We start from the raw sequence: 15180 nt of genomic DNA, 5'->3' as shown, positions 1-15180 counted from the left end.
GCTGTGGCAATCATATCGATTGAATGCCCAATGTGCTCACTGCCTCTTTGAATCTTAAGAGATTCTATCGAGGCTTCCTTTTGCCAACTCGACTTGGTGGGTAGCAATCGGCCTCCTTTGAACCCCACTTTGCGCAGCCCCGCAAGGCTGTGATGGATGGATTGTTGCTCCTCGGAAATGGGGGTATTTCTTGCATTGCTCAAACAAGCGGTGAGAGTAGCATGCAGTTGCCCCCGCACTTCAGTTCTCTTGGGCTTGACAATGCCGGAAAATTTATTGATATTAGATAAAACTATATAGCCAACGATTTAAGCAAAAAGGCTTTGACTGTAGATTCAAATTTCTCTGTTCGCATAATAACTTTTTCGGTAGTCGACGGCTATTTCTTTCATAATAATGACCTATTAAATCTATCTGAGCGTGGTATTGCCTCTGCAGACACAGTTCCGCCCACCGGAACTCGTACAAAAAATGGATGAACGAAAGAATTTGATCAAATAATTAGATATGAGTGTCACACTATATGAAGACAACATCCTTACGGTACTACTGAGAAGAAGATAGAGTGCAGAAACACAATGTTGAAAATGATAATATAGGTGGGATTAAATCCATGTAACGGCCATACGCCCAGCTAAACCTCTAAGCATCCATCGACCAATTCCGCAAAGTATCCTCCCACCATCGGTCCCCTTTGCTATAGAGATTTTACGGAATAACCATAGTTAGGCGAACTCAAGAAACAAAGTGGCCCCATCCCTTCCTCTATCAGGATCACAGTCATTCCATCCCGGACCGTAGAGACACGAAGTAATGGACTTCGCCGCACGCTTTCCTTCATAGTACGCACCATGCAGAAAGCCCGAGAAGTTTGGGCTCGTAGCCTCTCCAGCAACAAAACCCGTCCAACATTCGCTCGGAGATTCTGATGCGTCTGGGCAGATACTGCGGGTGGCCAATTCGAGTACGAGCCGTACGACCTGAACAGTTAGCATAAAACACTCCAGCCAAATAGCTAAGGAAAGGTCCTACCAAGGCTTCTGCGTCCACCTCGCATAGTAAATGTCTATCGGTTCCGGAACGGCCTCGTCCCCAAAGATCTTGTGCAACACTTCCATAATCTCAGCTTGGGTCTTGTCCTCGCTTTGCCGCTCAACCCGATGCGCCTGATCGTTTACAACAGTAACAACAAGGATATCCCCTCCAACACACCGGGAACATCCAATGGCTGAAACAGCGGATATTAGCCTCTAGTCTTCGGGTCGGCGTAGTACAGATACTGGTTCTTGGGCCGGAAGGAAAGCGGAAATTGCATGAATATTTTGGTATACGTGACCATTCGAAGCTCGCAATGGCATCTTTCTTCCACCTCGGTAGCCCGGGTGTAAATTTCACAGCTTCAGGGTGTTGCAGCACATCCAAAGAAAATTTTATAATAGCGTACTTGGCTCGCACACATTTCCAATCCGTGCTATGATTTGTCACGGAGTCATCGTCGTGCTCAATCTCATTAACGATGGTATTTTTCCGAAGGCGCCAAGCATTCTGTCCTTCGAAGAGTGGATCTGCCACATTCCTGAGGATGATGGCGAACCACGTTGATCGAAGCTGAACTCCTCTCGGTGAGAGAAGAACTTGGCCGTCGCATTCGTGGTTACTGCGGTATAGATCTCGGAAGTTTCTTCCGCCTTGACTGCTGTGACCGAGTCAAATGCCAGATAGTCGGCCAGTTGCCGTACTGATTTGTCTCTTTCGGGTTCCATCCCTGCCGCCGAAGGGCCGCACGGTATGTGCGGTCTTCGAGGTGGTGGTAAAGTCGGGTGCCAGCGTCGGCGAGGACCTTGGAGTCGGCTTCGCTGACAGCTTCCAGTGCGTTGAACAGGAGCTCGGGTGGTATTTCGCCCGTCTGGTCGTATACCGTGGCATTCTCATCGTCACTGGTTCTGGTGTGTGTTGGTCGGATATGTAGTATTCAGTATTGGTGAGGAGGACATACAGTGTGCGGAGGTTGGCTTTAGTGGCCTGCCTTGGCTGTCAGCCATCCTCTTTGCTAGAATAATGCGTGCCCGTGGATCCTATCAAGTAATTGGATTCACATGTGTTTCGGGCCCTCCAGTTCCGTGTACCTGGCACCTATGTCAGCTTTACACCTTTAACAAGTGATTGGGGAATAGCAGCACACCCAGTTAGCCCCAGCCTCCACTACATATTGTTGCCCTTTGCCAAAGGTAACCTCGTGCATCCGCCCACCAATGCGGTCCTGATACTCTAGTACGATAAAATCTTCGACACAATTGTTGTGCAGTGTTTCCTGCAATTATCAGCATGGCCCTACAAAAGCCGCAACACGAGCATACTGTAGCAGTCACGCCCGTCACACCGGCACCTCTTCAGAGCGTCAGCACGAAAAGTAGAAATCTTCAGTTCTCAATCAATAAAGAGCCTTACAAGATGACCACTTCAGTTTCCGTACAAATTTTAGCATTTCCCAATACCGCGAAGGCAGTGAGGGTTGCTGCTGTACTGGCGAGTTTCATGTTTCATTATAGCTTTAGTCGCACTCACTCGGTGGCCGCCACCAACTGAGGGGGTATACCGCATTTTTATACAGTGATTGGAGTCTGACTTTGATTCTCTAATTTCTATCGATCCATTCTGTGTAACATTCACGAAGAATAATGTTATTTTCTTGGGCAAAGCTCTGCAGAACCTTGCGTATTATTGGGTTGTGTTCAGAATCTGGCATTTATGCGAAAGGGATGCAGGGCCAGGAATCACGAACGCGTCGCGTATGCATGTTGCCGTTTCTATATTTAGATGACAATCAAATAGAGCCATGAGCTTTACGAACATGATTTGGTTTGTATTTGCATCCTCAGTGGTGAGAACTTGGAATAGCCTACAGGTCTCTTAAGGAGGACGATTGCGTACAAAGTCCACATGAAAACTCCATTTTGAGGGTCTTTATCGCCTCGGTACATTTACTTCCTGATACAGAAGGCGGTATGCATTTTTTTTTCTAGAGAAAATGTAATCATGAAAACAGACTACACGCAGAAAAAGAAAGCGAAGAGATAGAGTCGATATTCGAGAAGAATGGAGTACGCCTTACATAAAATACGGGTTCAATTGTCCTCCAGCTCCTTGTTGTACTACTAATCCTTTAGATCCTTCCAATCCTCCGGGCCTCGGGTTCGGCGACTTTTGAGTCTCGTCACTCGGGGAAATTCTGCTCGTAGTATTTGTAATCATGCCATCACCTCCGCACCAGGTTTCGAACCTTCGAATATTCTTTTCCTTCTTCTTTTATTGCACTTATTTCCTTAGATTTTTTAGATCCTGGCACTAGATCCCGATCAGTTATTATCTTATCAGGAACAACATGGCGTCGTCATCTGTCTCCCTTAAAGCCTCGGCCTTTTCATTCGTTGTTCTGTCGGTCGGACACACGGTATGTCAGCTCTAGCTCCTAGGAAGCTACCCATGGCGTCATCGACCCTACATCTGCATGAGCTCCAATGGCCACAATAACGAGTCTACAAAGCTCCTACTATTAAATTGATAGACACTTATCTACTTATATCATCAATTAATCCGGTCATGTGCTAACAATCAATAACCAGCTCGGAGGAACCCAATGGACCGCCGAACCAGCCTATCGCACCATCGCCGGCACCAAGCCCTGGGCTCTCGGCATCGTCGGCTGGTTCCAGGTACTTCATCCACCATCCTTCATAGCAAATAGCAAGACAATCATAGAGACTAACAATACGTCTAGGGAAGCGCCTTTCTCTTTACGACCGGTAAGCGTTCTCCATTTCACACCAAAGTAAGAACTCAATCAATAATCTTGCTCATAGGCATCCTCCATTACCAATGGGCCCGCAACCCCCGAGCCCTCCAGGAACCTACTAACAAGGCCATCGCTATCATTCTCAATGCGGCGCTATGGGCTAGCTCGGCCTGGTATTTCAAGCATGGTATCAATGAGAATGGATGGGCTGTCGGGGCTGCGGCTGCGTGGCAGGCTTGGTCGGTTGTGAGGGCTTGGTTGAAGTATTAGATTTCAGGTTAGATGATATATAATATATGGGGGTAGAGTAATAGATTTAAAAAGAAGAATATTACTCGCATTTAGTATCTTTAGACATTCAAAGCTCATTATTACATCATTAATCACCCACTACCACCCTCTCCCCGACTCTCGGCCCTTGACACATTATCCTCCCTATGACCTGCAAGCACCCTCCGGATCATGTCCTCTCTTTCCTCTAGAGTCTGTAAGTATTGTAATCGCTCTCTACTCCTCGCCACTCTAGCCAATTCCTCCTGTAACTCTGACGAACTCATTCTCTCATACGCTACTACTGATGCTGTCGACTCCCCATCTCGAACGCCATCAGAAGATAGCTCAGCCGGCGCTTCACCCAACGTAGCCGAGGCTGACGATGCAACTTCACCACCAACAGCACCTTGCTTAGCATTCAGTCCATCTACCCCGACAGCTCCAGATTCAACCTGTGGCTCATCCCGCCTCGGCCTTCGAACAGAGCCAGTACTTAGTTCAAATACAGGCCGATCAGCCGAATTATGTACGGGCCGACTATCAGATTCGTTAAGCGGTGCGCCGTCGATCTCGGGGAGTACAGTCGTGATATTCTGAGTCATACTGTTATCCTTCCCTTCCGCATGCTGTACCGTGGTGGCCTGCCCGCTTTCCTCACTGTTACTGACATCACCAGCCAGTTGTTTCCTCTTCCTGCGCTTCTGGAACCAAGCAAATATTAGAAGCGCAATGATAGCAACGCCGATGGGCACCGCAACCCCAATCCCGGCCTTAGCGCCTGTAGACAAACCTTCCGCATTATTGCTATTAGATGAAGACGTTTGAGTCGCCACAGATGTCATGCGCATTGTTGAGACGAGGCGAGTTTCTGTAACTGTTACGACGTTGGGTTGTTCGGATGTAGTTGTAGCGGTGTCGTCATCTGATGTCGTAGAGTCGGTTTCGGTACTGAAAATTGTTTGTGTTGTTATTCCGGTGCTGGACTCAGGGGTCGTGGTAATAACCTCGGTGACTATTGGTGATGAAGCCTCGGTTGACGATGTTGATTGTGTGGAAGCGTAGATTGTTGTCACGATGGAGTAGATGGTTTGCGCATCGTTGATAAACTCGGCTCGGCGGTCGAGGTTAGCGTTTGCGGTCATGTATTCTGGGAGGTCTGGATGGAAGTTGAAGAGGTCGCAGAGGGAGAGGAGGGAGTTTGGTGTTACTGTTTATTGTGGGTTAGGGCGTTGGTCGGTTGGAAGGCAGGGAGGGTATACTGACGTCGCTGGTCGGGATTGATGGGACATTGGTGGAAACATGACTGGAAGTCTGTAGTTGCTGCTATAATAGATAGGTTGGTGCACAAACATGTGTAGTCGGTATGTGAGCAGGTGGATAGAATCTGGGGATAAAGGCAGTTTAACTAGGATGGTGAGAATTAGTGGGAGGTAGGGGTTGCGGACGGGGATCATTACTGAGCAGCGGGGGATCTCGCGGAACTTGTGAGCGACGAGGTGGCTTCTAGAGGTAGCATCTTCGGGGAGTGAATATTGATTTTCGACTGAGAAGAGTTGTCGTATAACTTCTTGCAGGTTCATGGTGGCTTGCTAAGGATGTGCCCTGCATGCTGTAACCGGTGGGTAAACGAAGCCTGTGGCGTCGGGTTTCGGAAAGAAGTTGGGGAAATACGGGGGACCACCCACATTATCTATGGAGACTGGCTGGGGGAATGTTTTGAATTGTCCTGGCACCGTGCAGGGGACAAGCGGCCAGTGCCCAGATAGATCAACGTGTTTAGTGAATGGGTATTTTAGAATAGGTACCTTACTTCCTCACCCACTGTCATTCCCCATAATATAGTATCATTTGCTGTACTATAATTCACACTACTCGAGGTACAACTGTCCTAAATAAGCGGATCCAACACCAAGTTGACAAACTTCAATGTTCAACCAGCTCAAAAAAGATCGTGTAATTCCCGGGTGTGGGATGTTTTGGTCTATGTTTTGGTCTCAGAATCGCCGACATGGAGTAGCCATGAGCACGCCAGCTTCACGCCGCCGGGAAACTTCGAAGTAGTCTAACATACAATAGGCAGACGGCAGCAGCTAAATGCAGCTGGTGACCAGGGTTATAGAACTTTGATTAAGCTCATTGGTGAGCCGGGAATCAATGCTCGGCGCTAGCCAAAGCCAGCGCATGGCGGTTCCTTATCTATCCGTGGATCTCTCGGTTGGGAGCCGATCAGCGTTGTTCAATAAGGAGTAGACTGGATTACTCTAATCGTATATCTATGATTACATGAGGCTTTGGATATTTGCAGTGCATACAATATCCTGAGATTCATATTAGCCATATTCTGGCAAATTCATGATGCTGTTCCTCCCGTCCGGACCTTCCGCGGACTCTCCGAACAACAAATCTCCGTCTCACCCTAATAGCTATAAAACCCCCACAATCCCATGATTCTTACTACAGAAACAAGATGTTATCAAAAAAGTTTTTTATCGCTCGATTAAATTAACAATGTCCTCCCCAACCGTCCTGATAATCGGCTGCGGCATCGCCGGCCCTGTCCTTGCCATAGTACTAAAGCGCAAAGGCTACAACCCTATTGTATTCGAAAAGGTTCAAGCTCTTGGCGATGCCGGTGCATCATTGATGATACAGCCAAACGGGTAATTATTGTTTGATTTTTACCACCCCAATCTTTACGACATCTCATCCACTGACAAAGACATTACAGAATGAAAATCCTCAACCTCATTATCCCCAATCGCCCGCTCCCAACCATAACACCCCTCCAATCCCTCTGGCACGGGACAGCGTCCGGCAAAACACTCGGCCACTCTACTCTCCCCTCGTCCTACGTGGACCGCTACACCCAGCCCGCCAGCGGAATAAAGCGCAGCGTACTCAATCTCCACCTGAAGACAATCCTCCAGGAACATGGTATCCCACTGTACGAAGGATACCAGCTCGAGAACATCCACGAACACGCGAACCAAGTAACTGCATACTTCACCAACGGAGAATCAGTCACAGGCTCATTCCTCATTGGCTGCGACGGAATCAAGTCCTCCACGAGAAACATCCTTCTCAATCACAAAGCAGGAATTGCCGAAGGCCCACCAACATTCACCGGCTTGATTCAAGTAGCGGGGATATCTAAGACCCCTCAGTCCATGGCCAAGAGAGATATTTCCCTGAGTAACTGGTATGGCGAGGGCGTGCACGTTGTCGCATATCCTATCTCTGCTGAGGTTATTTCCTGGGCGGTTACTATCCCAGATACAGAGGGGGAGGATAGTACGTGGCGGGCTGCTACTGCTGGAACCGAGCTGGAATCCCTACGAGGGAAGCTGAGAGAGAGATTATCTGGCTTTGAAGACTGCGTTTTGGAAATGGTAAACACCGCAGATCGGATCATCTCGTATGGTCTGTTTGACCGACGGGAGGTTCCTGCCGAACAGTGGTTTTCTGATCGTGTAGTATTGGTCGGTGATGCGGCGCATCCGACGAGTCCGCATTTGGGGCAGGGGGCAAATCAGGCTTTGTAAGTTAAACTGTCTCATCATAAGAGGGTGATTGGTGTGGGTGCTAATGTTAGTTTGGGTAGGGAGGATTGCTATCATCTTTGTCTCATGCTTCCGGATCTGAGTTTGGATGAGACGAACTGGGGTGTGGTCGAACAGGGGCTATCGGTATATTCGAGGAGTTTGCGCGGTTGAGGCAGCCACGGACCTCGATGTTGGTAAAGGAGGCTCGTCGGCTTGGGGAGCAGCGTGTTGTCGTGGGAGGGCCGGAGCGGTGTCGCGAGCGCGATGCAAGTATTGTGGATGCTTGGAAGGATGAGAAGGCCGTGGCGAGGGCGTTGGATGGGTTGTTTAGAGAGCCGTTCTGAGGGTGGTTCTTACTAATACTGGGAGATATTTCTCGGGTAAAGTATGTTTTAAAATGTGCACATAATGTTCAGTGAACGATTATGTTCACTATGGATCGTTCATCACAGCGTAATCTACTTCACCTCGAATCTACAAAACAGTCTGATAAATATTCTCATCCACATCAGACGATTTCCCCTTCCACTCATTCAACCAAACCCCCACAAACCTCACTACCTCTTTATGCACGCTAACGATCTCCTTAGGCGCCTTCTCGCCATCCTTCTCCTGCTCTGCCGACAACCCATTCTGGTCCCAGTGATGGACTGCACCTCTCACACCATCCCACACATCCGCCGCCGGGATATCCAACAAAATAATAGGCTCGCTATCAGTCGACTTCCGACTCTGCCAGTCGACTCCGTCTGCCAGTGGTGTCGAATCGCGCCACGGATCTGCCAACCCGCCAATTATCGCGACGCGCGGGTACGAGAAATTGAACCCACCGAATTGGTTGATGCGCTGAACATCTGGCGGTGTCTTGATACCAAATGTGTTTGGGCAGAAGGATGAAAGATAGGGCAGGTCAAGGAGACGAGAGATAAGGGGCTTGATATTCGAAGGCACGGAGGAGCCCGTGGTGAAGTATCCCCATTCGACGCACACCTGGTAGTTCCAGCTGGTGCCGGAGTCCTTAGTGAGCGGTTGTGGAACAGTGGAATTCGTGACGCTGGATGATGAGGACTCCGAGGATGAGTCGGTGAAGACTTTCGAGGTACTCAAGAATCCAATCCAGTTGAGGAAGTTGTTGATAAGGGTTGTGTTGGAGGAATCGTAGCCTGCAATTTGGACCAATTGCTTGACTAATGCGGAGATGGGCTCGGCGGTTTCGGGGTATAGCACATCCGAATTGGTGATGTTGTTACAGAAAGCACGGAAAAGAGGAGTTCCGATAGACTTGTCCCAGTTGCGGGACTGGAATGAGTCCAGACCGTAAGAGAGGGAGGAGACAAAGTCTTGGTTACCGAGGTTGGTCGCAGAGCCTCCAAAGGCGGATTTCAGTTGCTGGGCCAGAGTTTTATTGTTGGCGTGATCAATGAGAATACGATCCACGATATCGATTGACGTCTGCAGGGTGGAGATACACTGCGATGGACCATACAGTCTGATCGGCTCGTAGTATTCCCAATAGTCGATGATGGCCTCCGTGACGCCGGACGATGACACGGCGCCCCAATAGAGATCCGGATAGAGCTTGCGGAGGAATGCGACAAAGGCACCAGCATAGGAGCCACCATAGGCGATCCATGGCGTGGTGGCTGCCGTGAGATCGAGATGCTCCAGACCGGGAAAGACAATATTCGAGGCAAAGTAAGCGTAGTCTGCGAGCGCCTGCTCGGTGGTCAAGAATCTAATATTCTCGGTAGTGAGGTTGGCAAATGGGTAACTCTCGCCGTAGTAGCGATGTTCGAGGATAAGGGCAACTCCATTGTAGGCTGCAGCTAACTGAGTAACCACGCCTTGTGAAAGGAAGGGAATACGGTCGCTTCCATCGGTTTCGCCTGCAGCAATCACGAAAACAGGGCCTCCCGGCTGGTAATGGCTGGTGTCAAGCCAGTAGCGCAGGCCGAAGGTGGCATTGGTGTGCGGCTCATAGCGCGATTCATTGTGAAAGTGGTCTATGGGCACGGAGAGATTATACACAGGAAAGCTTGCTGATTCCTGGTTGGGAGAAGCCTGGTGAGACTTGCTGAGCTGGCTGAGTTGGTGCAGGTGTGGCGTCCGCAACTCCAGGGGACTGGAGTCCAGGGCAACCGTCGAGGCAATCAGGGTCCCCAGAAGGGGAAGCGAAAGGAACATGATGGCTGTGGCGATGGAAGAATTGGGGAAACCCCAGAGTTTATTACCTCCCAGACCCTTATGCGGGGTTTTGTTTTTCGCGAGCAGAGCTTTATCTCATCGGTGGACCTGCCGATTGCCAATCAGTCCAGGCAGCCTGAAAGGCGTGATGAGGTTGGGACGGCGATCGGCGCGGTATCCGTCGGTCTCCCGGCGTGGCTGGTATCTGCACTCCCCAATAATTGACGATTATTCTCCGCTCTCCTGCATTCTGCTCACCTCCTCACGCTACTAGCCATTCGGAGCTCGCCAGTCAACTGGTGTCGCTCAGAATGAACGACCGCTGAGCCGTTGACTCCGACATGCAACCCACGATGGCGTAACATATGCGGGTGTTCCCTGCACCGTTGCATTACTAGGAGGATCACGCCTTGATCACCCAATTGATGGCGGCATGGCTGTCTAAGATGGTAACAGCACTGTTTGGTGGTCTCTTGGTCAATATCCTTTCCTTAAAATCAGCCAAAGATGAATTCGCCCAGGGCAGGGATCGAGCCTAAGATACTCTGTTTTTATCACGTGACTTGACGGGCAGAACCGGAGTCTGGGTTAGTCAACTATTCTTAGTGTTGCTTCAACCCCTGTTTGTGTGGGGGCGCATTCTGCAGCTTCACCACCCACCAATGCAGAAACCCGCTCCTATGCCGACCTAAGTCTTCGAGCCTATTTTTCAAGGAATCCAGCCTTTTATATTGCAGATAGAATGAAGCTCTCAATATGCAGCGATCTCGGTCAATATGTACATCGTGAGCAGGAAAACACTTCTAGCATCACATCTCACCGAAGCTACAGTTAGGGCTGACAGGAGTCATCGAAGTGCACACGAAGTATCGCCCAATGACACCAGGCTTTACTGATGACATGTTGGCAACTCTACAGTATGCTAATGATACGAACCCCCAAACTACCAAAAGTTCCAGCTAAATCCATGCTAGGAACCTTCGGTACAGCCAGGAATGCTAATTTGGGGCCGCCCCCAACTCTCACCGTCGCACGCGAGCTTCCATTTGCTCTACCACGACATGACTACGATCGTGTCTTCAACGCAGCCACCCTCCTCTCACATCATATTGGAGGGGAGTGGACATATCCAATGCTACGCATCACTTCGCCTCCACTCATCCAGGCAGGCTGTGTACATCATGCCCCCTTTCGCCCCAACAATATGGCCTTATGCAAGAACCAGATCACCCCCTAATCAACTCTCCTTCGTCCTGCATTTGGGGTTTCTCACATTTTTCTGTCTCTATTGGGATCAGTCTCTCGCTATTCTTCCACCTTTTACCCAGTTCATTGTCTCGCCGTGGGCAACAACATCATGGCATCACGCTCCTTTTCCTCCCAGTCTCTCCTGACCGGCTTCCTCCTGACGCTCATTTCCTCGCCCTTTGCCTCCGCCGACCTCACTCTTGTTTCCAATCCCCAAACTACATCTGCCCCCGTCGAAACTGTCTCCCTCATCGATGCCAGCGGCATCCCCATCACCACTGCCAACGACCCCGCCGACAATGCCTGGGTCATCCCCTTGACCGGACCAGCCAGCGCTCCCACCGGCGCTGCCTGGGGCGCGCAAATCCAATACAACAACGACCTGGCTGGAGTCCTCCCCGTCGCATTTGGAACACCCACCACCACCGCCAAACCAACCGCAACAGCGACAGGAAAGGCGACATCAAAAACAACAGCAACGTTTGTGTCCGCCGGCTCACCCGGCCAAAAGACCGAGACTCTCGATCTCGAAATTGCGTTCAGCAACACACTCCTCCTATCTCAAGACACAAGTCTAAACATAACCTCCACCACAAACAAAACCAACTCAACAACCATCCCCTCCCTCCCCGTCGGCCTGAACCTCGGCCTCCGAAACAAATGGAACGGCTCCGTCGTACTGGGAGGCAACTACGACTCCAACCGCATCTACGACGAACCACACTGGCAAACCACCCCGGAAACCAGCGCCGGCAACACCAGCTTCATCGATACAGGCATGCTAGATATCAGCGCCGTCATACTCCAATTGTACACTACCCCCAACGCTACAACCAGTAGCGAAGACGCAGAATACCCATTCGGTGGTACTAGCGTGCAGGAAACGAGTAAATCGCTCCCCGCCATGCTGGACTTTAATTCTGAGGTCTTGTCCGTGCCGGATGAATCCTGGTGCGCACGGAACATCTCGATCGTGTTCAATCCGGATAGCGAGTCGTATCCGATATTTGATATCCCAGTTTGGGACGAGCTGGTTCCCAAAGAGAGGTGTCAGGTGAGCAGTGGGAAGGTCGTGCTCGGAAGGCCGTTCTTCCAGGCGGCGTATGTTTATGTGAATTCGGCAGGCGATATGTATTTCAGTTCGATTACTACAGATGATGTGGCTGTTGCGACTAAGCCGTTTGATTTGCATGTACAGCTTTCAGAAGCGGTTAATGGCACTGAGAGTTATGGGGGAGAGAATGGAACGGCGACGGGGTCGGGAAGTGATGCGACGGGGACGTCGGGAGCGGGAAGGTTGGGTGTTGAGGGTCTTTTGGGGGTGGTCGTGGGGCTGGGGTTGTTATTTTTGATGTGAGGCTGGACGGTATTTTGATGTCTTTGTACGATTTGCTCAGTTGTGTGTTATGAGCTGTAATATAGGTTCACTTCTTTGGTCTGTTGTGTGACAGGCTGGTTTTTCTCGATTGGGTGGGTTGGAGATCTATACCCGTTGATGGCAGCTTGGAGCTATGATTTTCAATACATGAATTGGATTTATGTTATTATCATCTTTTTGGCTGCAGGACAAGTAGACAGAAAGAGCTGGAATAAGTTGTCCAGGTCAAAACTGGGTAAATACAAGAGCTGTGTCGGCAAGCCAGAACCCGATAACTCAAAATCTACCTTTAGTGCTGATTATACTTCCATGAACTTTTCAAAAGCGATTAGATACGCCTAAATACAGGATAACACGTGAAAAATCCTACCTTGATAAGCTGACTTTCGAGTACAATTCGTAGACAAACACTAGAGACAAACAGAGAACTCCACAACACCCGACCACATATCACCACATCACATCCTCACCTAAATTTCCGACTACTAGAAACCTATCTGACAGTGGCTGAGCCGCACAGCCATAGCCATTAATACCTTGCTCACCTGGCGAGCTGAACAGCCCAAACCTGCCAATCTTCGCTTCTTCCCCAATGATTCTTCTCCGCCGACCCACCACGCTAAATCCATCTCACGCACGAAGGATCGTCGCCGATTCCCACGCGTCCAGTCCGTAGACGACCCGACCAATCAGCACCTCTATCTCGACTGCCCTAAATCCACCCATGTGGATCGGAATAGAATTGACAATGAACAGCCATCGTTGTACGGAGCAGTCGGATGGTTTCCGCCAGGTGCGAAGAGCCTTACCTGCTACATAGTCTGATCCAGCTGGGACGCATGAGGCTGAAGACCCTGTCAGCATGGGTTATTAATAAGGTATTGGGTTCTCACGCGATGGGCAAAGATTTCTTTCTGATCGTTTCGCGAAGTGTAAAGCTGGTTTAGGGCCATTGCTTTCTTCAGACTACTAGTCATGGGTTTCGGGCGATTAAGCAAATATGCAGCTGTTTTTGCGGGGTTAGTGCTAGGTGTTTCTGCTATTGATTTTAACATCAACAGCACCGGTATGCGGCATCATCTGCTCCTGCAACCACAAGGAGGGTCACTAACACAACAACAGACACCATTAAATCCGCCTCCGCCATTGAGTTCACCAATCTCCTCAGCACCGCCAACTTCAATGGCACCGTCAACCCCATCTACAACACATCCTACCCAGAAGGCATGCTCTACATGTCCCTAATCCCCTACTGGAACGCGACCGGCAACACAACCTACAACGAGTTCATCACCTCGCGCATACACAACCACTCCGAGAGCATCTTCAGCGGCGAATGGGAGGAAATCAACGTTCCGACAAGCGATTTCGTCACTTGGGGTCTTGCTGCAATGGCTGCGTCAGAGGCGGACTTTCCGGGTAGTCCAGCCAACTCGTCATGGCTGACCTGGGCGAAGAAAGTCGCGTATACGATGGAACTGGTTGTTAGTCAGGGCTCGGTATGCAATGGTGGATTGTATGATGATGAGAGTCAAACGCATGGAACGGACTTCGATTGGTTCAGCAACGGGGCGTATTTCCAGCTTATATCGAGGGTGGCATATGCGAGTGAGGGCGATGACCAGGGGACGTATGCGCAATATGGCGCGAGTGCGTGGTCGTGGAGTGAGAAAACTGGCATGGTGAATACCACCGAGTGGTCGGTGTATGATCTGGTCTCAAATACGACGGCGAATGCGTCGACTTGTCAGGCTGTGGATACCGCGAGGTGGAGTATGGCGTATGGATTCTATTTGAGTGGTGCGGCCTATATGTATGAAGCGGTAAGCAACATTATCCCCATGTCCTTTGGGTTAGAAATAGGTCATTGTGGGACCATAGCTGACAGCAGCAGACCAAATCTGACATATGGATGACACGGACCGAAGGACTCCTCAACAGCACGCTCGACACATTCTTCGTCAACGACATCATGGTAGAAGTGGGCTACAGCAGTGCCAGTCTAGGCACTGCCGAGCAGTCCAAGCTATCAGCTTACCCCTTCAAGGGATTCCTAGCGCTGTGCCTTGCATCCGTGGCAAACCTTATCCCGGATTTCGCCGGTCGGATTGTGCCGCTCCTAGCAGACACAGCTGTGGCGGTAGCCGAGCAATGCGATGGAACGAGTAATCAGACTGTCTGTGGTTCCGACTGGGGGTCGACTTCGTATAATGAAGATCCTTCGTTCGAGAATACCTGGAATGCTGCCAATATCTTCGCCTCGAAGTTGCTTACGCCGGACATCTCCAAATCGGGAAATACCCCGAGTAGCGGCAATTCCACGACGAGTGATACAGCCAGCAAAGATGGAAGTGGCGTTTCGAATGGCGCGATTGCTGGTGCCGTGGTTGGTGCGGTGGCAGGCGCGGCTTTGATTGTTGCTGCGGTCTTGTTCGGTCTCCGGAAGATGAAACAGAAGAGGATCCCCGTCCCTACAAAGGAGCCGGATGACATTGAGTATGTCAAGAAGGACCCCGTGGAACTGGCGCAGGAGTCTTACGTTCCTGAGATGGATAATGAAGTCGTGACGGAACTACCGGGGAAGGCTGATGCGAGTATTCCTCATGAGGTGGATTCAGCGCCGGTGTCTGAGCTTCCAGTCAGAGCTAATACGATGCGTTATGAATTAGCATGATAGCACTGTTTCGGGCGCGTATGGCTCTGTAGCCCATAGTATTAATATAATTATCTTACCCACGTCTGGCAAAGTCAGGCGTGCTTTG

General features: G+C 50.1%; 7 protein-coding genes across 7 annotated transcripts; 4 read left to right on the top strand and 3 right to left on the bottom strand.

Annotated features, from left to right (window-relative positions):
• Window positions 1-725: 725 nt before the first annotated feature.
• On the bottom strand, window positions 726-2562 carry BO85DRAFT_467690 (polyamine oxidase; the record flags this gene model as incomplete). Its single annotated transcript, XM_025662207.1, has 12 exons — window positions 2449-2562; window positions 2358-2388; window positions 2183-2311; window positions 2097-2126; window positions 1997-2022; window positions 1740-1943; window positions 1417-1696; window positions 1281-1358; window positions 1211-1228; window positions 1033-1166; window positions 897-980; window positions 726-765 (listed from the first exon to the last, which is right to left on the bottom strand). Exons 1-12 carry the CDS (start codon window positions 2535-2537, stop codon window positions 726-728), a joined length of 1143 nt encoding a protein of 380 aa, XP_025516817.1. The 5' UTR covers window positions 2538-2562.
• Window positions 2563-3275: 713 nt separating this feature from the next.
• On the top strand, window positions 3276-4122 carry BO85DRAFT_447925 (uncharacterized protein). Its single transcript, XM_025659813.1, has 4 exons — window positions 3276-3451; window positions 3624-3713; window positions 3779-3803; window positions 3861-4122. Exons 1-4 carry the CDS (start codon window positions 3383-3385, stop codon window positions 4061-4063), a joined length of 387 nt encoding a protein of 128 aa, XP_025516816.1. The 5' UTR covers window positions 3276-3382; the 3' UTR covers window positions 4064-4122.
• A 54-nt stretch (window positions 4123-4176) lies between these two features.
• Window positions 4177-5710, bottom strand: BO85DRAFT_417868 (CFEM domain-containing protein; the record flags this gene model as incomplete). The annotated part of the gene is made up of 3 exons (XM_025657786.1): window positions 5524-5710; window positions 5330-5471; window positions 4177-5273 (listed from the first exon to the last, which is right to left on the bottom strand). Exons 1-3 carry the CDS (start codon window positions 5644-5646, stop codon window positions 4177-4179), a joined length of 1362 nt encoding a protein of 453 aa, XP_025516815.1. The 5' UTR covers window positions 5647-5710.
• An 864-nt stretch (window positions 5711-6574) lies between these two features.
• BO85DRAFT_467688 (FAD-dependent oxidoreductase) lies at window positions 6575-7952 on the top strand (the record flags this gene model as incomplete). Its single annotated transcript, XM_025662206.1, has 4 exons — window positions 6575-6726; window positions 6795-7604; window positions 7668-7734; window positions 7764-7952. The coding sequence occupies 4 exons, from the start codon at window positions 6575-6577 to the stop codon at window positions 7950-7952; spliced, it is 1218 nt and encodes a 405-aa protein (XP_025516814.1).
• A 37-nt stretch (window positions 7953-7989) lies between these two features.
• On the bottom strand, window positions 7990-9842 carry BO85DRAFT_447922 (putative extracelular serine carboxypeptidase). The gene has a single exon (XM_025659812.1). The coding sequence runs from the start codon at window positions 9790-9792 to the stop codon at window positions 8083-8085; it is 1710 nt and encodes a 569-aa protein (XP_025516813.1). The 5' UTR covers window positions 9793-9842; the 3' UTR covers window positions 7990-8082.
• Window positions 9843-10934: 1092 nt separating this feature from the next.
• BO85DRAFT_476644 (uncharacterized protein) lies at window positions 10935-12397 on the top strand (the record flags this gene model as incomplete). Its single annotated transcript, XM_025662794.1, has 1 exon — window positions 10935-12397. Exon 1 carries the CDS (start codon window positions 11150-11152, stop codon window positions 12395-12397), a length of 1248 nt encoding a protein of 415 aa, XP_025516812.1. The 5' UTR covers window positions 10935-11149.
• A 996-nt stretch (window positions 12398-13393) lies between these two features.
• Window positions 13394-15092, top strand: BO85DRAFT_511273 (glycoside hydrolase family 76 protein; the record flags this gene model as incomplete). Its single annotated transcript, XM_025664582.1, has 3 exons — window positions 13394-13484; window positions 13541-14241; window positions 14313-15092. The coding sequence occupies 3 exons, from the start codon at window positions 13394-13396 to the stop codon at window positions 15090-15092; spliced, it is 1572 nt and encodes a 523-aa protein (XP_025516811.1).
• Window positions 15093-15180: the final 88 nt, after the last annotated feature.

The sequence above is a fragment of the Aspergillus piperis genome (genome assembly GCF_003184755.1).
Source record: "Aspergillus piperis CBS 112811 unplaced genomic scaffold BO85scaffold_6, whole genome shotgun sequence".
NCBI classification, from domain to species: Eukaryota; Fungi; Ascomycota; class Eurotiomycetes; order Eurotiales; family Aspergillaceae; genus Aspergillus; species Aspergillus piperis.
This window is presented reverse-complemented; position numbering and strand designations above follow the sequence as displayed.